Here is a 22985-nt window from a genome sequence, read left to right on the forward strand (position 1 = left end):
GACACACACACATATACATGCACACACACACAGACGTGTATGTATATATATATATATATATATATATATGCACATAGGAGTGGCTGTGTGGTAAGTAGCTTGCTTACCAACTACATGGTCCTGGGTTCAGTCCCACTGCGTGGCACCTTGGGCAAGTGTCTTCAACTATAGCCTCGGGTCGACCAAAGCCTTGTGAGTGGATTTGGTAGACGGAAACTGAAAGAAGCCCGTCGTATATATGTATATATATATATATGCATGTGTGTGTATATGTTTATGTGTCTGTGTTTGTCCACCCAACATTGCTTGACAACCGATGTTGGTGTGTTTACGTCTCCGTAACTTAGCGGTTTGGCAAAAGAGACCGATAGAATAAGTACTAGGCTTACAAAGAATAAGTCCTGGGGTCGATTTGCTCGACTAAAGGCGGTGCTCCAGCATGGCCACAGTCAAATGACTAAAACAAGTAAAAGAGTATATATATATATGTTTATAAGTGTGTGTGTGTGTATGTTTAGAAAGAGAGAGAGAAGGCATGTGGCCCAGTGGTTAGGGTGTTGCACTCATGATCAGAAGATCTTGGTTTCGATTCCCAGACCAGCAGTGCATTGTGTGTTCTTGAGCAAAACACCTTCATTTCACATTGCTCCAGGCCACTCAGCTGTAAATAGATAACCCTGCAATGGACCGGCGTTCCATTCAGGTAGAATGTTCACCTGCCCGCCTACCTAGCCAGAGGGTGACATCATTCAAAGTGAGGGAAAGGAGAATGAGGAGGAGAGAGGTGCTGGTGTTCATGATGATGATGATGATACTTACTAGTTGTACCAAACAAACAAAAGCCAAAACAACGAAGATGGAACCAAATGCCAAATAGTAGTCTTTGTTGTTTTCTCTACAGGAACCTCCACGGAATTGTACCTGGAAAAAATACCCCATTAAACAATTTAACAGTGTTGTAAAAACTACAGGAATTTAGCATCAAGGAACTGGTATTGGCATTGGTAAAGGTGGTACCTCTTACTCCACCACACAGTACCTTTTATCCTACACAATACAGGTACATTTTATCCTAATATATATTTCTTTACTACCCACAAGGGGCTAAACATAGAGGGGACAAACAAGGACAGACAAAGGGATTAAGTCGATTACATCGACCCCAGTGCGAAACTGGTACTTTATATATCGACCCCGAAAGAATGAAAGGCAAAGTCGACCTCAGCGGAATTTGAACTCAGAACGTAACGACAGACGAAACTGGTACTTTATTTATCGACCGCGAAAGGATGAAAGGCAAAGTCGACCTCAGCGGAATTTGAACTCAGAACGTAACGACAGACGAAACTGGTACTTTATTTATCGACCCCGAAAGGATGAAAGGCAAAGTCAACCTCGGCGGAATTTGAACTCAGAACGTAACGGCAGACGAAATACGGCTACGCATTTCGCCCGGTGTGCTAACGGTTCTGCCAGCTCACTGCCTTATCCCAATATAGAATAACAGGATATGAACTACCAACCGCTTGGCTGGTTGTCTGGTATCTTATCAACTCAGCCATCTGCATTCTCTAAGACAACACAGACAGGTGACATGAAGTCACTTGCAAAACACACTCCAATTGCTGACCTACTGGAGTCTTGTCTCTTTTCTTTCTCTCTCACTTCGTCTATCTTTACTTGTATTGAAGTGACCTGTCTTCCTCAGAGCTCACTCGTCCCCAGCCACACTCACTAAGACACTCACTCATTTGAGTGTCTTAGTGATGGCTTATTGAGGTCTAAATTTCCTTCTAGAGATGTTTCCTTGATTGATTTCTATGTAAAATATATTTTTCCAAGTGGGAAGTATACCAACTTAGTGAATCATGCAAAAAAGATGGCATCTTTGTTTGGAATCCCTTATTAGTGCAAGCAATTATTTACCAAACTGAAGCAAAGAACAATTTGAGAACAAGATTAACTGGTAACCAACCATCTTGATAATATTTTGCTCTTGGCATCAGCAAGTTTGAAGCCTAATATTGAGAAGCTTCCAAGGAACAAAAAACATTGAGTTTCCCATTAATTTTTTGGCTGCTATGTATTTTTAAGATTTTTTAAATGATTCCAACGATGTCTTAAATTGAATAAATGATATTTTTCCATTACTACATTCATCTGTAGTTAATACAAATTATTTTAAAGTATAGTCAACATTTGTGATTAATTTTTAGCTTGTGTAATTTTCCTTGATTCTTCTTTTATGGCCTTTGTCCAGCCCACTATCTGTCATTAATACTGAATCCGGCCCGTGGAGGCAAAGAAGTTGCCAACCATTGATCTAAAGGGAGTTGTTCTCCAGAGACTAACTCCAACAGCAAATAACATTTTCACAGCCAAGCCTACCCGAACAAGTTAGGAACAAATGTAAACATCATTGTTTTCTTTTTATTATTACTGTTTTGTGTATTCATAATAATTTAAAATATTAATTAATATTGCAATATTGAATATAGATTCCTCTATCAATCTTGCAAACTCTACTTAAAGGTCAGAGGTTAAGAGTTCAGTTCTTCTTTGTCTAAGTCATAAAAAATATTAAAAAATCAATTTTTAAAAAGTGGTTAAGATGGATAACACCTCTTGCTTATGAAGTAGAAGACATTTGCCCAAGGTGCTTTGCAGTGGGACTGAACCCAGAACCATGTGGTTGAGAAGCAAACTTCTTAATTACACAACTAAGCCAGCATCTACAGTCATGCCTAAAAGTCTACAGCACATCCTTGATGCACCTCAGTGCACTGAGATGCACAATAGAGCATCAAAGTGCACCATATGTGACACATCACTGCACAAATGATTCTGTTCATTCATTTATTTCACACAGACATTGATCATAACCCCAACTAATTTCTTATTAGTTGCAGAGTACTTTCATTGAATAATTGTCTGAATTAACAAATCAAGACATGTCTTATGAGGTTCACCTTTTAAGATATGATAAAGCAAAAAGAAGCTCTGGATATTGTTTGCAATGTGCTGGGTGGTGAGGTAGGGCAAGAAGAAAGGGGTGAAGAGTATTTGGAATGAACTTACCAAACAAAGGCATTTGCCATCGTTACAGATTCCATGGCCAGAGCAGTTCAATGGACAATGTACCATGTTGCTCTGGAATGTTGAGATGTGATCTCTGATTATACTTGTCCAATGTCGTGTAAGCAGTGACGTCATTGTCTTTACAGCAAGCTACCACCTCTACTTTCAAACAAAGTTTAAGATCGGAAGTCTGAAATATATGTGAAAATAATAAAAAATAAAAAATTAGTATCTGAAATCAGCAATGTCATTATTTTATTACAGTATTTCTGTTGAAGCAACACACAGCTTTTGTTTCACTTTATCCCGAAAACAAAGCAGAATTTAATAAAAACAACTTGGTCATCATTAGGTTGGTGTTTTGGAACATAAATTAACATGCAATTTTAATGGAAGGTTTTAATTTAGAACAATTTAAACTGGAACTTTGTATCACAGAAACAAGGGGCAGTTGCAGGAAGGTTTGTATTAAAAGGGTTAAGGTCTACTTTTCCATGCTTGTATGCATCAAACAGAATGTCAAGGCAGAATTTTCTACAGCCAGATGTTTTTTCTACCATCAGCTCCAACTTGTTTCCAAGCAAGGGAATAATCTCCCAGTCCACTGAACAACAAATGACCTGGACAAAATTTTGTTACGGACTCCAGGCAACTCCATTGTTTACAACCAGTAAGCACATGAGGAATATGAACCCACATTATACATTGGGTTGTCCAGAAAGGTCATGCTGGTTTTTAGTCGTTCATGTTTCAACACGTTAAATTTATCGACACATATAATATGCTTAGACTTCCGGTTAGTGTACACTTCAAACTGTCTCTCAAGAAAGAAAGTTTAAAATTACTTAATTCATGTCAGTTTTACATCCCAATAAAAATGGAAGATTATAAGGTGCATTTTAGACACTTGATGCTGTTTTATTACCATAAAGTCAAAAATGCCTAACAAGCAACAAAAAAGATAAGTGCTGTGTATGGTGATGGTGCTTTAGTAGACAGAACTGTATGGAAGTGGTTCACTAAGTTTAGAGTTGGTGACTGTAGCCTTATTGATGAAGAATGCTGAAGCAGACTCCCCACTTCTGATGACGACCAAATCAAGACACTGATTGAGAATAACTCGCATTGCACAATGCGGGAATCTGCCATTACGTTCTGAGTTCAAATTCTGCCGAGGTCGACTTTGCCTTTCATCCTTTCGGGATCGATAAATTAAATACCAGTTACACGCTGGGGGTCGATGTAAGCAACAATCCTTTTATCTGCCTTTGTTTGTCTCCTCTATGTTTAGCCCCTTGTGGGCAATAAAGAAATAAGAAGCTTGCTTCCCAACCATATGGTTCCATGTACAGTACCACTGTGTGGAACCTTGGGTGTCTTCTACTATAGCCTCGGGCGAACCAAAGCCTTGTGAGTGGATTTGGAAAACAGAAACTGTAAGAAGCCTGCCACATATATATATATATATATATATAATATTCTTGTCATTCACCCGCGGCCATTCTAGAGCATTACTTTGAAAGAATTTAGTTGAACAAATCAACTTATTTCTTAAGGCTAGTATTTATTGTCTTTTGTTGAACTGCTAAGTTACAGGGACGTAAACACTGGCTGTCAAACAGTGATAGGAAATGGGGGACAAACACGGACACTAAGACATACACAGATATATACAAGGTTATTCAAAAAATATGAACTGATTTCATTACGCAATGTTTTAATAAGGAAAAGTAATAGAAAATTCCAGCGAAGTCCTGGGGTCACTCCTGTGCCTATGCACACAGTCATTCCTGCGCCTATATATTTAATTATTTTGTGTATATGTGTGCTTCTTTTTCGGATATATGAACCACTGACGTTATATATGGTGGGGGAGGAGGATCTTTATGTCTATGTTTGTCCCACCCTCACCGCTTAACAACTGGTGTTGATGTGCTTACGTCCCTGCAACTTAACGTTTCGGCAAAAGAAACCGACAGAATTAGTACCAGGCTTAAAATAAGTACTAGGGGCGATTCATTCGACTAAAAAAAAAAAAATCAAGGCAGTGCCCAAGCATGATCACAGTTTCCAATAAGGCTTTGGTCAGCCAGGGGCTATCATAACAGACACTTGTCCAAGTTCCACACAGTAGAACTGAACCTAAAACTAGAAGCGGCAAATCAGCAGACTCGTTAGGGCAAAGGACAAAATACCTAAACAACAAAGGAGCAATTAAAGAAGATATAGAATAAAACAAGAATTTTTTTCAGTTGTAGGGCCTCGGATCTTTTCGGTTTGAATGGCAGTTTTTAACATAATTTCTAGGTAACTAAACACTTTTAAACTTCGTATACTGGTAGAATGTGTTTATAAAACATCTTTTTCTCTTGGCTTTATTGAGAAAATTCTATAGTTTGTAGGATATTTGTTGTTTTTTTTCTTCAATTTCTGCAATTTCAACCAATCAATGACGTCTATTGAAGTAAAAAAAACATTCTGTGCCGTATGAATATGTCCCTCATTTAAGAAACAGATTGGGTTTATTTACATTTGTGAAGAAAAAAAGATACCCCTAACCCTAAAACAGATTGAAATGCAATAGATCGATACTAGGGTCATAATTATGGGTGACAATTTCATATGACACCGCTAGAAAAAACTGCCGTTCAAACCGAAAAGATCCTAGGGCCATTCTGTAAATCACAAATTATTATTATTAGCATATTTTTACAGGAAGAAAAGAAAGTAAAAAAACATTAAAAGTATAATAGTTCAAATTGTCGAAAGAGAGAAAAACCCTAACTACTTCACCAAAGAAAAAGAAAAAAAAGATGGGGTATGAAGCAGAAGATGGAAGAGTGGTTAGGAACAGGTTGTACACCTGAGAACAATTGGCGGGTTCAGCCGCACCCCGCGTATATGATTGCTAAAGGCGTTGCCGCGGAGAATTGCCTAAGTCACTCATTGCAACAGCCATCCCACCACATTTCTATAAACTTTAAACTTTATTGTCGTTATGCACAAGTATTGTTATTTAATTAGCGATGTTAATATACCATATTGGATCTTTTCGGTTTGAACGGCAGTTTTTTCTAGCGGTGTCATATGAAATTGTCACCCATAATTATGACCCTAGTATCGATCTATTGCATTTCAATCTGTTTTAGGGTTAGGATTAAGGGTGGGGGGAAGGGTATCTTTTTTTCTTCACAAATGTAAATAAACCCAATCTGTTTCTTAAACGAGGGACATATTCATACGGCACAGAATGTTTTTTTTTACCTCAATGGACGTCATTGATTGGTTGAAATTGCAGAAAAAAACAATTATCTTACAAACCATAGAATTTTCTCAATAAAGCCAAGAGAAAAAGATGTTTTATAAACACATTCTACCAGTATACGAAGTTTAAAAGTGTTTAGTTACGTGGAAATTATTTTTAAAAACTGCCGTTCAAACCGAAAAAATCCCAAGTATTGTTATTTAATTAGCGATGATAATATACCATATTTGATGACATAAACCGACGGGTATATAAGTCGTACGCCAATTTCAGCTGCACAAATTAAAAATGAAAAAAGGGCTTTTAGTTCATTAAGGTATGTAATATCTAAAACAACTTCGCATTGGGACCTGGGGTAATATTTTTGAAAAAGTGTCTTATATGTCATCATATACGCTTTGTACATAAAAATAAAGATCGCCAATATGTGACATTGTTTTCCCAAGACATTTTTCGTAACTAAAACTGTAGCTTTTTCAGAACATTTTTTTACTATTGGTTTTATTTCCGTTCAACTATTCAAGCTAGACACCAACCACAATTCCTCTAAATACGCATGAAGGACTCACTAACAATATGGACCCAACCTCTCTTCTTCTCATTAACTTTTCAAATCATCGTGATAAAGACAGTATAATATTCGTCAATTTTACAGTGTTGTTTATATCAGTGGAATTATGAAAGAGCTAGGCTTCTATGTGGCTGCTGGAATTATTAGAAAAGCAGCAAAATCTCTCTAAAAGCACAACGCTACGGTCTTGAACAAGTCTGAACACATTATAAAATTGTAGACCTCGATAGACTACATCTGGAAATAAGACTGGAATGTCTTTGATCGTAAGTCTACCCATTTAAAGAAGGCTTGCTGTTAAACAACAATCATCTATTTAGAAATAATTATATCGTCTCAGGCACCAAAAAAGTGAAACAGTGATCTTGTTTACCCTCATCTCAAGCTGTCCAAGAGCCCCCTATTGAGGCCTAAATTTACAGCTAGATTTAATACATATGGTTGAATTATATTTAAGCCGAGGTCGACTTTGCCTTTCATCCTTTCAGGGTCGATAAATTAAGTACCAGTTACGCACTGGGGTCGATGTAATCGACTAAATCCCTTTGTCTGTCCTTGTTTGTCCCCCTCTATGTTTAGCCCCTTGTGGGTAGTAAAGAAATATATATTTATTTATCCATAACCCACTCCGTGGAACTTTGATAATTATGAGATTAAGTGTTTTGGCTCGAGGCCCAAGTTCCGACGAAACACACATCCTCAGCCCTCAACGTGTAAACAAGGATGTAATAATCCATTTGCTTAAATTTTTTTTCAACAAAACATCATTTCTTCGAGAAAAATAATGAAAATAATGTCGTGTAATAGAATGGTTTCGAATTTTGGCACAAGGCCAGCAATTTTACAGGAGGAGTAAATAGATTACATCAACTCCAGTGTTCTTCTGGTCCTTATATTATTAACCCTAAAAAGAGGAAAAGCAAAGTCGACCTCAGAGAAATTTAAACTCAAAATATAATGCAGTAGTAATAATAATAATGATTTCTATAAAAAGCATTAACATATTACTCTTTCACTTTCTATAATTATACTAAACCACAGATTACATAGCGAAGGTAAAGAATACGCACACCACCTGTTGTTGGCGGTTAGGGATAAGGTTAGGATCAGGTTTGCGGTTACCCCGAAGATGGGTGCTGTGCGTATTCTTTACCTCCGCCAGATTAAATTATTAATTAATACATTTCATTAATTTTTTTTTTATGATTTATACTTTTCGAAAAATTCTAATTAATACGTATTCAATGTTTTCGTTTCTTTAATTGCGTAGTGTCTATCCTATTTTATATTTTAAATGCAGGGTGTTTTGTACAGAATAATGGGTTTGTGGGCCATGAACTCTACACAACAATTACGAGAAACAATTGACTTTATGGCTGTTTGTCCAATTCCCTAGTGACCAAACCATTTACACAAACCTCGAACATATATATATATATTTCAAAAATTAAACACACACAGACACGCATTAAAGTGTAAGTTTTCATTAAACGAAAAACATTGTAGAAACCTTAACAAAATATGAAACTGAAAGGATTCAACTATAAAGTGGTATCCCAGATTGAGAGGAGGGAGAAATTGTTTTAAAAACACAAAAAATATCTTGCCTTATTGTTATATTTGAGCATGTATGGTGCTACTTTCCATGTTAACAAATACCTCGGTTTGATAACACTGGATTTATCTGTTTAGATAATTTAAATGTTCTCTACATTTATAAATAGACACGAGGTACAAAGTCCACTAGGCCTTCCAGCTGGTTTTCCCTTTCTATCTCTCTCTCTCACACACACATCTGTATGTCTGTGTATACAATCACACAATTTATTAAAATAGTTCACGAAAGTTCGAGATTACAGCTCAACGAAAAGAGTCAGTCTGTGTGTGTGTGTGTGTTTTAAATAACTTAGAGTAGAACAAGTGTTTCAATATGCTAAAAGACCTAGAACAACCACAAAGCATAAACAAACGCATAACACTCCGGATCCAACTTTCTTGTGGAGGTTTTGTGACTACTTTTCTCTGTTTATGACCCTACACTTTCAGCTAGTGAGGAAAAGGATATTTTCCTTTTGAACGGCACTTTTCAACAAAATTTCTAGTTAACTAAACACTTTTAAACTTCGTATACTGGTAGAATGTGTTTATAAAACATCATTTTCTCTTGGCTTTATTGAGAAAATTCTATAGGTTGTAAGATATTTCGTCTTTAATTTCGAGCATTTCGGCAATTTTAACCAATCGCTTACATCTATTTAGGTAAATAACATTCTGTGCATAATGAATATGTCTCACCTTTAAGAAACAGATTGGGTTTATTTACATTTGTGAAGAAAAAAGATACCCTTCCCCAACCCCTAACCCTAACCCTAAATCTAAAATAGATCGAAATGCAATAGATCGATACTAGGGCCATAATTATGGGTGACATTTTCATTTGACACCGCTAGAAAAAAATCCCATTTTCCGTAGCGGTGTCGTATGAAATTGTCACCCATAATTATAACCCTGGTATCGATCTATTGCATTTCAATCTATTTTAGATTTAGGGTGAGTGTTAGGGTTAGGGGTGGGGGAAGGGTATCTTTTTTCTTCACAAATGTAAATAAACCCAATCTGTTTCTTAAAGGTGAGACATATTCATTATGCACAGAATGTTATTTACCTAAATGGATGTAAGCGATTGGTTAAAATTGCCGAAATGCTCGAAATTAAAAACGAAATATCTTACAACCTATAGAATTTTCTCAATAAAGCCAAGAGAAAATGATGTTTTATAAACACATTCTACCAGTATGCGAAGTTAAAAATTTTTTAGTTAACTAGAAATTTTGTTGAAAAGTGCCGTTCAAACCGAAAAGATCCGAAAATATTCATGTATTTTATGAGGAGCTTAAAAGTATTCTGTCAGTTCCTTTGAATGAGAAGTTGGTTGTGGTAAGTGACTTTAATGCACGTGTAGGTAGAGACTATGGTGCTTGGAACGTACTCGGGCGTTACAGTATAGGAAAGGTGAACGACAATGGAATGCATCTGCTACAAATGTGCTCTGAGCTAGGATTGGTTGTTGGGCATACTTTCTTTCGTCATAAGTTGAAGCATAAAGTTACCTGGATTCACCCAAGATCAAAGCAAGGTCACATGATCGAAGGCTGACTTTCAAGATCTGCGCAGTCTCAGCACATTACGAGGCGTTGATTGTGATACTGATCACAAAATGGTTACGGCCAAGTTCAAGTCCAGGGTCCGCAAGAAGATTCGCAGTGCCGGTGTACGAGTACCAAAGAAAATTGGTGTAGAGAAAATAGGCGCAGGAGTGGCTGTGTGGTAAGTAGCTTATTTAACAACCACATGGTTCCGGGTTCAGTCCCACTGCGTGGCACCTTGGGCAAGTGTCTTCTACTATAGCCTCGGGCCGACCAAAGCCTTGTGAGTGGATTTGGTAGACAGAAACTGAAGGAAGCCCGTCGTATATATGTATATATATATATATATATATGCGTGTGTGTGTTTGTCCCCCTAGCATTGCTTGACAACCAATGCTGGTGTGTTTATGTCCCCGTTACTTAGCAGTTCGGCAAAAGAGACCGATAGAATAAGTACTGGGCTTACAAAAGAATAAGTCCTGGGGTCGAGTTGCTCGACTAAAGGCGGTGCTCCAGCATGGCCGCAGTCAAATGACTGAAACAAGTAAAAGAGAAAGAGAAAGAGAGAGCAGGTAAAACAGCCGCAAGTTTTGCGGTTATTTCAGGAGAGATGCATCAATGTTCATTGCAATCTTTTCGAGATGGAATATATAAAATGGGATCAGAGATGTTAGGTTTTAAGAGGAGACAGTACCGAGACTTGTTTGATTCCAATAACACGGTGATAAATGAGCTTTTAGCAACAAAGAGGACCACCCATGAAAAGCTTCTTGACCCAAACGTTAAGAAAAAAGTGCAACTAGAAAGGTTGTACAAATCTCAGAAAGCAGACTTGCAAAAAGAACTCAGGAGGCTTAAAGACACTTGATGGAGAAATTTGTCTGAGGAAGTACAGGCAGCCTATGACAGGAAAGACATTAAAAATTGTTTATATTTTATTGCAGTAAGCTTTTGGACCGCAATCTTCATATGTTCCCTTGGAGTCATAAGATGGAAATGAAGTTATTAAAGATCCTACTGGAATAATGAATAGATGGAGAGAACACTTTGCAGATCTTTTCCATAATCCGTCCGTAGTGAACATGGATATCATAAACAACATTCCGCAAAGAGAGATGGTGCAACGATACACCTTCCATTGAAGAAGTAAATCTGGCATTATGTAAACTGAGATCAGGTAAAGCTCGCAGATTGGATGACATTCCAGATGAAATTCTGAAAGCAGGTGGGGATCGTATTTCATCTGAAATTTATAGTCTGATAACTCGAGTTTGAAATGAATCTTCTGTGCCACAGGAATGGATAAAAGGCATTCTAATCTCTCTATACAAGGGTAAGTGCCCAAAAGCAGTGTGTGGTAATTCTGACGGATAACTCTCCTGCCACATACCGGGAAGATACTTTCAAGGGTCATGTTAGATCGTCTCCTTGAGAATGTATGTCCACATGTGATTACTGAAGAACAGTGTGGCTTCAGACCCGAGCGAGGAATAATGGACATGATATTTTCTGCGAGGCAGGTTCAGGAGAAATGCTTAGAGGAACAGATGCCACTATAGATTTAACTAAGGCATTCGACACAGAAAACAGGGAAGATTGTTTTGTGTAAACTTGGTTGCCCAACACATTTTGTGAGCATCTTTAACGTGAAATAACTTTGTAAATATAAGTTTTTCTCAAAAATGCTAAGAGTAAAAGATGTTTTATATGACACACTCTACCAGTGTCCGAAGTTTAAAAGTGTTTAGTTACAAAAAATTATTTTTTAAAATCTGTAGGTCAAAAGGTAAAGATCCACGTATAATTCTGCCCTTACGAAAACTGGGCAAATTTTTACAATTTTAAAGCCTTAAAAAAGCAAAATGAAATCGAGTTGCACCTTTAGCCTCCCCTCGTCTTCCCCACTTCCTACATGCGTCTTCAACAGACATTGTTACTAAATATTATCAAGCAGGACTCCCCACCACACTCGCCCCTCCGTTCCTTCCAGTTTATCATTTCCGTTTTCGCATTTGAACTGATATGAAAATTACTTCTTGGTGATACAGAGGCGTAGTGTAGTTCTATGGTAAGAAGCTTGCTTCACAACCACACGGTTCCAGGTTCAGTAATAGAAGTATGCGTCTATTCCGCTTGAACATCCGTGAAATTTCAATTTTCTCGAAGGGTTTACATTTGTAGACCTTGGGATGATGTGGGCTCAAAAATCGGAAAATTGCAACAGCGTATGCGTTCGGTTCGCCAACAAGATCGATAAAATAACTTAGCGTTTCATCGAAGTAGATCGATAAAATAATCTAGCGGTTCGCCAAAAGAGATCGATGAAATGACTTAGCGGTTCGCCAAGGGATATCGATACAATAACTTAGCAGTTCGCCAAAGGCAATCGATAAAATAATTTAGTGGTTCGCCAAAGGAAAACGATAAAATTACTTAGCGGTTCGTCAAACGTGATCGATGAAATAACTTAGCGGTTCACCAAACGTGCTCGATAAGATAACTTATCGGTTCGCCTAAGGAGATCGGTAAAATAACTTAGCGGTTCGCCCAAGGAATCGATAAACTAACTTAGCGGTTCGCCGGTCGTGATCGATAAAATAACATAGCGGTTCTCTCGGACTCTCCCTCGCTTTCTCTTACTCTCTATCTTTCTCCCATTTATAAAAAATTAGATTTCCGCGCTTAAACTACAAATCCGCTTCCACTTTGCCATGTTGAAAATTAGATTGAAATCGGGCAAAAGGTGTCCACTGTAGACCCCCAAGTGTCCCCAAAAGTCAATAAAATCCCCGTTTTCACAGCAATCAATTTCTCACCTCAAGTTACCCCCTCCTGTAAATTTTAATCCCCTTCCAGCCCCATTTAGACCCCTTTTTACATAAAAATCCAATTTGTATCAACGTTCGCCTTCTTCATTTTATAGAGTAGACATATATAAATATATACACTTTATATATATACACACAAACACACACACACACACACACACACATATATATATATATATGTGTGTGTGTGTGTGTGTGTGTATACACATTATATATATATATATTTATTTACACACTCATATATATAAATTAACATAATATATCTGATTAATAATATCTTTTATGATTGTGCGCTGGTGGTAGACGATAATAATTCACCGTTCTAAAAGACCTGTGGCGGGAATATTTAAACTTTTGTGGCTGTCAACGCTTTCTCTCTATAGATAAAGAGGTGGTGAGAGAAAAAGTGACAGAGAGATGGCGAAGCTGTTAAACGTCGTTATAGAAAGAAAATGGATGGAAGGGAGGAAAAAGAGAGATCGAGGAAGAGAGGGTGATATACGAAAGTGAGAAACGACAAACACTTGTCAAAGTGTGGGTTTTGTAGCCCTAGTAACCACAGCTTTTGAGATAGGGATTTTAAACCTAGTCCACTCACTTCCTCGCCTCTTTTTACATGTCCCTGTAAAGTCTGGAGCCAATCCGACCCCATCTAGTGCTCTTTAACCTGTTCCATTCGCAAAATCAGACAGACAAACTTTTCGCATTTCAGCTTTATAGATATTGAATGTACCACACAACTTAAGCTTGTCAATTCATAATAAACCTGTTCTGTGGCAAATAACATAGAAAGCCTACAACTGTAGACATTTGTATAAAACTGGTCTATGTTTTTGTGAACACATATTATCAGTTTAATTTATAGGAAATTATGATTATTTGTTACCCCGACACTCCTAAATAATCATATCTACTTTCACATATCATGGGGGGGGGCGAATAAGTGAAATTGGTCCAATCACATTCTGTACTTTTCTATTATATACTTCCTTCTATGCCACGCCTCACACTCATCTACCAAGATTTAAAACAGGTGACTAATCAACAAACCGACATTACACCCTATCACTTATAAGTGTGCGGTTATGCACACCCATCCACCTCTGTGTGTGTGTACACACACACACACTCCCTAAATTAGCATGCGTTTTTGTTCTTTAATCAAGAGTATCCGAATGTTTATGTGCCTGCTTCGTTGTGTGAAGGTGCGTGGCTTAGTGGTGTGTATATATATTTACCTCTGGTCCATCACAGGATAACTCATTTTTGCCAGATGAGTGGACTGGAGCAACATGAAGTGTTTTGCTCAAGAACACAACGCGTCGCCCGCTTAAGGAATTGAAACCACAATTTTACGATCAAGAGTCCAACGCCCCTAACCACTAGGCCACATGCCTCTACAGTGTTTGATATGATCGACGGAGAACCCATATGTGTGCGCATGCGCGCGGTTTGTTATCTGTAATCTGTGACAGATGTCGTTTGATTGATGTTTTCTTTGTTTGTGGAATAAAACAGTTTGCTTAGCAACGAAAGTTCCGACCGCGATACGGCGATAAGTGACATAACATACAATGCTGTTCGTTTCTATATTTTCACCCTAGAACCCGCTCGAGTATTTCTATCGTTGTCCCTCGTCAATAAAAGCACTGATGAAAGGGCTTTTCTAAAAGCTACAGTCAGGGTTGATTTTAAAAAATCAGGGATTACTCAGCGGTGGAGGAACTAGGATCACAAATTTTTACTAATATCAGTTGCTGCAGCCAACGAAAGAGGTTCTAACGACGCTAGGAATGGTAGTCAAATCTTCCCCATATCAAAATCATCATCAAAGGCGTTCCAGCCATGACTATTCGATTGATAATGTACTTAGAACTATATAATTCAATCTATTCTTATTTTTAAGACGGTATAATATAATTTGAGAAAGATTTGGCTGCTATTTCTACCAGTTCTAGTACTCATGTAAAAATTCCCTCAAAGGCTTGTATAATTGTTTCGTTTCACCCCAGGTCAGCTCTGATCAAAGGCTTTCCAACCTTGACCATTTTCTATATAAGGAACTACATTAATCAGTGTATCATTCTTTAGTTAACGCAAAAGTTTACTCTGTGTGCAAATTTTTTATCTTTCTTTGCAAAGTGCGCATCGATGAGAGTAACCCTTTTCAATTTGCAGAAATTCTGTTTCATCAGGAAAATCTTGGGTGTGCAATTTCCTTTCTTTGTACACTAGTTGTAAAACGTGTGTGCGCGCAGAGGCGCACAACTTAGAGGAAAACGTGTTCGTGACTAACTTTTTGGTGGCCATCTGTTACATCAACGCAGCCTGTTGTCACGATATCTTTTATAAGGATTAAATTTATCTTCATCGATTGATGGCTGTTTCCACTGAAACAAGTTCAGGCAAACTCGTGTCTCCTCATCAAGTTGTGTTCTTGAATAGCTTGCTGTTCTTGAATATCGAAATTTTCGACATGTCGAACAGGACCATCTTTGCAGTATTAAAGGACCTTGGGAAAAGTCAATGCACAGAATCCTGTAGTATTTATTGTCAGTAAGCCACAGAATACATAGGTCAGAATCGGCCCCCTAAACCGTTCATCCTGCAGGCAGATCAACTGGCTAGACCCCATAGTATTTATTTATTGACAGCAAACCACAGCATACGCAGATCAGAATCAAGCCCCCTACATATGTTGAACCTATCCATACCTTAAGATGGTACTGATCCCGCGTACGATTTTATGCAGAACAAGCCAATAAAACAGCCTTGCTTCTCCACTGCTTACTGAATATCCATATGGCGATTGTCCAAAGATTCTGGAGATGTTTTTATATCAGGTCATCCTATAAGTTCTGTCCGATTTTACCTTTTTTAAAATTCAATGAAATTTAATAGTATTTTAGAATGCCTAATGGAAGTAAAAATTATTTTTATGCATTTGTGTACATTTAAACTAATTAAACATTATTTCACAGAATAACAGAATTAAAATTTCGTTGATTAAAACCATTTCTAGCATGGAAGTATCCAAAGAGGATTTAAGGCAAGTAATGCTTTATGAGTAAAAAAAGGAAACTCTGCAGCCGAAGCGACTCGAAACATACACTCAGTTTATGGGAAAGAATGCTTGAATGAAAGAACTTGCAGAAAATGGTTTTCAAAATTCAGAAGTGGAGATTTCAGCCTTGAGGATGAAGATCGAACAGAACGTTCAGTTGAGTTTGATAATAAGCTCCTTAAGGCATTACTTTAAGAAAATCCTGCATTATCAGTTGAAGAATTGGCAATAAAGTTTAGTTCAAACCATACAACTGTTCAGCGTCATCTTCAACAACTTGGAAAGGTTCCTAAACTTAGAAAATGGGTGCCTCATGAATTGTCCGAAAGCAACCGCAAATCCCGAGTTGACATCTGCTCTTCTCTTCATTCTCGCGAACTCATTTCACCCTTTTTGGATAGACTTGTGACTGGTGGCGTAAAATGGATCTTCTATCGAAATGTTAAACGTCGTAAACAGTGGCTTGGTAAAAGGGAAAAAGCTCAACCACAACCGAGACGGGAACTTCATGGGAAAAAGGTTCTCTCTATCTGGTGGGATTGCAAAGGAGTAATTCACTTTGAATTGTCACCACTTAATGCAACAATCAATGCTCAAGTCTACTGTCAGCAATTAGAGCATTTGAACCAAGCTTTGAAGAAAAAAAGACCCGCTTTAGTGAATCAGGACAATGCGCGACCCCTCACTGCAAAGATTTCATCACAAAAGATCGAAGAGTTTAGTTGGGAAAAAAATTCCTGATCCACCTTATTCTCCCGACCTTGCTCCTTCAGACTACCATTTGTTTCGTAGTTTACAGAATCATTTGGGGGACATAACTTTCGCATAACTTTGGTTGAGCTTTTTTCCTTTTACCATGCCACTATTTACGACGTTTAACATTTCGATAGAAGATCCATTTTCGTCATCAGTCACAAGTCTATCCAAAAAGGGTGAAATGAGTTCGCGAGAATGGAGAGAAGAGCAGATGTCAACTCAGGATTTGCAGTTGCTTTCGGACAATTCATGAGGCACTCATTTTCCAAATTTAGGAACCTTTCCAAATTGTTGATGATGACGATGAACAGTTGTATGGTTTGAGCTAAACTGATATTTCAGAGTTTTTCGCTTTGAAACCAAAAGAGTTTTACATTGATGGGATTAAAAAGCTTGTAAATAGATGGAAGGAAGTCATAGATAATCAGGGAAAGTACATTGATGATTAAATTTCAATTAAATATAACATTTGATCACTTGTTTTCTTTATTCGAAATTCGGACAGAACTTATGGGATGATCTGATATTTCATCAAATCATTTTCAACACTGAGGGACGTTTGTTTTTCCCCCCTCTTCACGACATTATCTCTGTTCTAACGTCAGTTGCCAACTACGCTGTCGATTGGCAACTCATTTCAATAACTCACAACTATCGTCTACTTCACCTCAAAAGTTTACGTCTTCTGATAATTACGGACCTGTCAAAACAGTCTTATCAATTTCAGTTTTGACCCTGATTTTAGTTTTGAGTATTAACCTTCAGATAAAAAGTATTGTTTGTGTTATTCAAAGTAATTAGATGTTATTTCGTCATCGAATTATGGTTGTGTGCTCTTTTGTTTACTGGGTTATTATTTTTTTTTGTTTTGGTTGTTTGTAATGCAAACGGAAAATCCCTTTTTTCTCCCGCCCCTTAACAAGCTATCCTATATTGTTAGGCGCAGGGGATCTTTTCGGTTTGAACGGCAGTTTTTAACATAATTTCTAGGTAACTAAAAAATTTCAAACTTCGTAAACTGGTAGAAAGTGTTTTTAAAACGTCTTTTTCTCTTGGCTTTATTGAGAAAATTCTGTAGTTTGTAAGATATTTGTTGGGTTTTTTTCTTCAATTTCTGCAATTTCAACCAATCATCGACGTCTATTGAGGTAAAAAAAACATTCTGTGCCGTATGAATATGTCCCTTGTTTAAGAATCAGATTGGGTTTATTTACATTTGTGAAGAAAAAAATACCCTTCCCCCACCCCTAACCCTAACCCTAAAACAGATTGAAATGCAATAGATCGATACTAGGGTTATAATTATGGGTGACAATTTCATATGACACTGCTAGAAAAACTGCCGTTCAAACCGAAAAGTTCCGCGTTTTCTACTAGAGTAGCTTCGAGCTGACTAATGTCTTGCAAGTTAATTTGGTAGACGGAAACTGAGTGGAAGCCAGTCACGCGTTTGTATGTGTTTGTCCTCCCACCGCTTGACAACTGGCATTGGTTTGGTTTGTTTACGTTCCCGTAACATAGTGGTTCAGCAAAAGAGACCGATAGAACAAGGAGTGATTTATTCGACTAAAACCTTTCAAGGCAGTGCCCCAGCATGGTCGCTATGCATTGGCCGAAACAAGTAAAATGTAAAATACAAAAAATTGCACAGCGAATTTAAAGCCCTCAATTTTGTTGACCCGTAAAAATGAATGCAAAACCTACCCCATTGAGACTACATATTGAGGACGCTTTTGCGTACCGCTCTATCGATTCTGCTCATACACCACCGATAAATAATATTGATTTTTAATATAGGTACCAAGACTGAAATGTTTGGGACTGATATAGCTGATTAAATCGATCACTGTATTTGACCGAAGATTATTTTATCAACCCCGAAAGGGAAAAGAGGGTAAAGCAGATCTCGACGTTACTTCGTCATCCAATAATCATTTTATGTTGTATTCAAACGAAAAGGCGCAACCTTGTCCTAAATTAGCTTTGTGGATAAAAAGAAAACGAATAAACAAACGGTTTATAAATTTTGCCTTATACTTTATTCATCTTTTTCTTTATGTAGCTATTCCGAAATTTATATCGAGAATATTTTTGGCTTCTTCCGTTACAGTGCGGTGTCGAAAGTTGTATTTCACTGTAAATAAGTGACAATTTACAAGGGTTTTTTTTTATCCTTTCGGTTTGAACGGCAGTTTTTAACAAAGTTTCTAGGTAACTAAAAAATTTTAACTTTTTTCTCATGGCTTTATTGAGAAAATTCTATGGTTTGTAAGATATTTGTTGTTGTTTTTCTCTTCAATTTCGGCAATTTTAACCAATCACTGATGTCTATCGAGGTAAAAAAAACATTATGTGTCGTATGAACATGTCCCTCGTTTAAGAAACAGATTGGGTTTATTTACATTTGCGAAGAAAAAAGATACCCTTCCTCCACTCCTAACCCTAACCCTAAAACAGATTGAAATGCAATAGATCGATACTAGGGTCATAGTTATGGGTGACAATTTCATATGACACCGCTAGAAAAAACTGCCGTTCAAACCGAAAAGATCCGGGGTTTTTTCTTTCTTTTTCTTCTGTAAAAAACTTTCTTTGCAACCCAGTGATAAAGTCATTACACGAGTGATACTGTTGTTGCTGGTACTAACAGAAATAAGGCTTGCGTCCAGAGAAACACGCATACACACACACAAATATTGCTTCTATTAAAGGCACAAGACCTGAAATATGGATGGAAAGGGCTAAGTTGATTACAGAGGTCCTAGTGCTTAACTGGGACGTATTTTATCGACCCTGAAAAGACGAAAGGCAAAGTCGACCTCGGTGGAATTTGAACTCAGAATGCTGCCGAGCATTTTGTCGAGTAAGGGTTACGATTCAACCAGTTCGCCGCCTTTACACACAAAGACACACACACACACAGTATTGGTCAACCCAATGTGACGTGCAATGGTAAGGAATCCGGAATCATGTGATCGCAAACCCAACTTCATAACAACACAGCCACGTCTGCATCCAGATTGTCTATATATTGCTTACGTTGCGGGAACTTAGTTTTATCGACCCTAAAGTGATAAGAAAAACTCTCACCTCTGTCATATTGTGAGCTCAAGACACGAAGTGTCAAAATAATTCCAGGATCTTTTCGGTTTGAACAGCAGTTTTTTCTAGCGGTGTCATATGAAATTGTCACCCATAATTATGACCCTAGTATCGATCTATTGCATTTCAATGTTTTAGGGTTAGGGGTGGGGGAAGGGTAACCCTTTTTTCTTCACAAATGTAAATAAATCCAATCTGTTTCTTAAACGAGGGACATATTCATACGACACAGAATGTTTTTTGCTTCAATAGACGTCAGTGATTGGTTGAAATTGCAGAAATTGAAGAAAAAAAACAACAAATATCTTACAAACCATAGAATTTTCTCAATAAAGCCAAGAGAAAAAGATGTTTTATAAACACATTCTACCAGTATATGAAGTTTAAAATTTTTTAGTTACCTAGAAATTATGTTAAAAAACTACCGTTCAAACCGAAAAGATCCTAATTCCATCAACTCCGACGTAGGCGAGAGTTTGGTCCAAATTTTTTAAAAATTGAGTCAGAAGAATAATGACTGCTAATTGCAACACATCATAATTGGGTGTCGAAATATATGATCTACGAGTCAAACGTTTGACAGGAATGTCAACTTAAACAGGCTTTTCTAAGTGGACTGCTTGACTTATTACATACACACTTAAATTTCCTACACTGACACTGGCGCGTGCGTGTTCATATATGTTTGTGTATGTGCACATATTATGTACGCGAGCCGAGAATTTTATTTATAACCGAAATTGTTCCGCGCAAACTCTCACACAGGATACACTCACACGGGCGCGTCACGTACATTTTATACACACACATACATACAAATCTCACGGCACTGACCAGAGGATTGGATGTTGGTATACATCGCTAGTCACAATATGCTTCGCATTGTTTTAGCTTTCGAATGATGCCAACCTGCTGGTTAGGCGAGCACAATATATACATACATACATACATATTTAAACATATTTAAATATATATAATATATATATATATATATTATATATATATATATATATAATATATATATATATATATATATTATATAAAAGGGCTTAGTAAAATAAATTACTTTGCCGCATACTGAACTCATTAGAAATAGCAGCTAAAAAACTTTTTTAAAGCTATTTCTAATACTTAACGAAAATCTCTCTCATATATAGTGTTTGCTTAATTCAACTCACAAAAGTTTGGGGGTAAGGACATCGAAAAATCAAATGCTAAGGTTATTTGAATTAAGCAAACACTATATATGAGAGAGATTTTCGTTAAGTATTAGAAATAGCTTTAAAAAAGTTTTTTAGCTGCTATTTCTAATGAGTTCAGTATGCGGCAAAGTAATTATTTTACTAAGCCCTTTTATATAATGTAATAATTTGAATTCGCCTTGAATGGTCCCTTTGCATACTGAACACTTGGTGAAATTGATTAATAATTAATTAATTTTGCCCTCAATTGTTGAAATATATATATATATATATATATATATATACTTTATTTAAAGCAGCAGAAATTCAACAAAACCTGTTACTCTGAGTTTCACGTTGCCGTTCGTCGGACAGTTTTTGCTAGAATAGAACCGCGGTTCTATTCTAGCAAAAACTGTCCGACGAACGGCAACGTGAAACTCAGAGTAACAGGTTTTGTTGAATTTTCTGCTGCTTTAAATAAAGCATATTACTCTACCACTGGTATTTGAGTACTCTTTTTTCCACCTTGTTTCACATTTATGTGTCACCTTCAGCGACCAGTCCATCAGGCGTCCATTTGACACCGCTGGTCACAGCACACTGTCCACTCCTCTCCGGATCGCACCTTTCTCATCCACGTGATCCCAATCGTCCTCCTGAAATCGTAACTCCACCGTCGTGGAAGCCTTCCGGGTGGTCGTTTCCGCTCGCGCGGGTACCACTCGACAACTGCGCGGGTCCATCTAAACTTGCTGCGTGTATACTCTGCGATGACATCCCTCACGCCGGACTTCTTTCTGATGATCTCGCTACTGATGTGCTCTCTCAACGAGATACCAAGCATTGACCTTTCCATGGCTCTTTGAGCTGTTACCAGTCTCTGCTCTTCTCTCTTTGTTGTAGCCCATGTTTCACTACCATATAAAATTGCAGGTAGAACTGTACTGTTGATGAGGTTGGCGCGGGTGGTCCTGTCCAACACATATATGTCTTGGGCACATATATATATATATTTTTTTTAACTGAACCGGTTTCAGCTAATGAGCTGTGGCCATGCTGGGGCACCGCCATTTAGTGTTGCTACATAACTCTTACTTTTTACTAATTCCGTTTGGAACTTGCCATCTGGTGCATAAGGGAGTTCGATCCCGCTGCCCTCATTTGCATTTCCTGCTGTGAAGTTGGTTCATCTGGGACTCTTGACGGTAAAAGATCTAGTTCCATTTTGAAGACACCTACATCCACCCCATGCAGGTCTTTCAGGTTCTTCGGAGGGACATTGAAGAGTTGTGGTCCTTTTAAAAGCCCAGGCTACTAGGCTGTTATTGAACGTTGATATGTTCGCGTTTTCTTTTTCTTCTTTTTCTCCGGATGTTGCAATACCAGGATTTTAACCTACATGTTTTTTTTTACCTCAATAGACGTCATTGATTGGTTGAAATTGCAGAAATTGAAGAAAAAAAACAACAAATATCTTACAAACTATAGAATTTTCTCAATAAAGCCAAGAGAAAAATATGTTTTATAAACACATTCTACCAGTATACGAAGTTTAAAAGTGTTTAGTTAGGTGGAAATTATTTTTAAAAACTGCCGTTCAAACCGAAAAGATCCGAAATTATTTCACAATCGTAATTTCTGTTACATGAAACACGGAAATACTTTAAAAAAGATATAACCCCACCCCACCCACGCCCATTTGATTCCTTGTCCGTTTCCTTCCTCGCGAGGAAATGGTAGATATGTTGTTTTTTTTCAATCTGCGCGGAAAAATATGGAGATTAACAATATGGCAAACAAAAGATTAAATTAATTTCAAATTTTATATGAAAAACTCTAAATTTGATCCACACACCCCGTTCATTTTCAGTGAACTGTGGAGATTGTTGCTGCACGTGCACCCTTTTTGCTGGGCGACGAGGGGTGTGTGGATCAAATTTTGAGTTTTTCATATGAAATTTTAAATTAATTAATTTTTTGTTTTCCATATT

The 22985-nt window shown here is 37.4% G+C and overlaps 2 protein-coding genes across 5 annotated transcripts in view; one reads left to right on the forward strand and one right to left on the reverse strand.

The window, feature by feature from the left end:
* The window catches only part of LOC115223301 (N-glycosylase/DNA lyase-like), a 128573-nt gene that overhangs the window by 86128 nt on the left and 19460 nt on the right, over nt 1–22985 (forward strand). The window lies entirely within an intron of this gene.
* LOC115223315 overlaps nt 1–22985 on the reverse strand; it is a 62246-nt gene that overhangs the window by 37048 nt on the left and 2213 nt on the right. The window contains exons 1-3 of one of the 2 annotated variants that reach the window (XM_036512171.1): nt 8522–8632; nt 3079–3268; nt 820–921 (exon numbers count right to left, since the gene is read on the reverse strand). In XM_036512171.1, coding sequence (XP_036368064.1) covers nt 820–921; nt 3079–3213 — 237 coding nt within the window. In that variant the 5' untranslated portion in view covers nt 3214–3268; nt 8522–8632. Of the gene's footprint in view, nt 1–819; nt 922–3078; nt 3269–8521; nt 8633–22985 lie in introns of those variants that run through there. The other variant, XM_029793827.2, reaches the window with a different exon arrangement.

The sequence above is a fragment of the Octopus sinensis genome, linkage group LG22 (genome assembly GCF_006345805.1).
Source record: "Octopus sinensis linkage group LG22, ASM634580v1, whole genome shotgun sequence".
In the NCBI taxonomy this organism is placed as follows: Eukaryota; Metazoa; Mollusca; class Cephalopoda; order Octopoda; family Octopodidae; genus Octopus; species Octopus sinensis.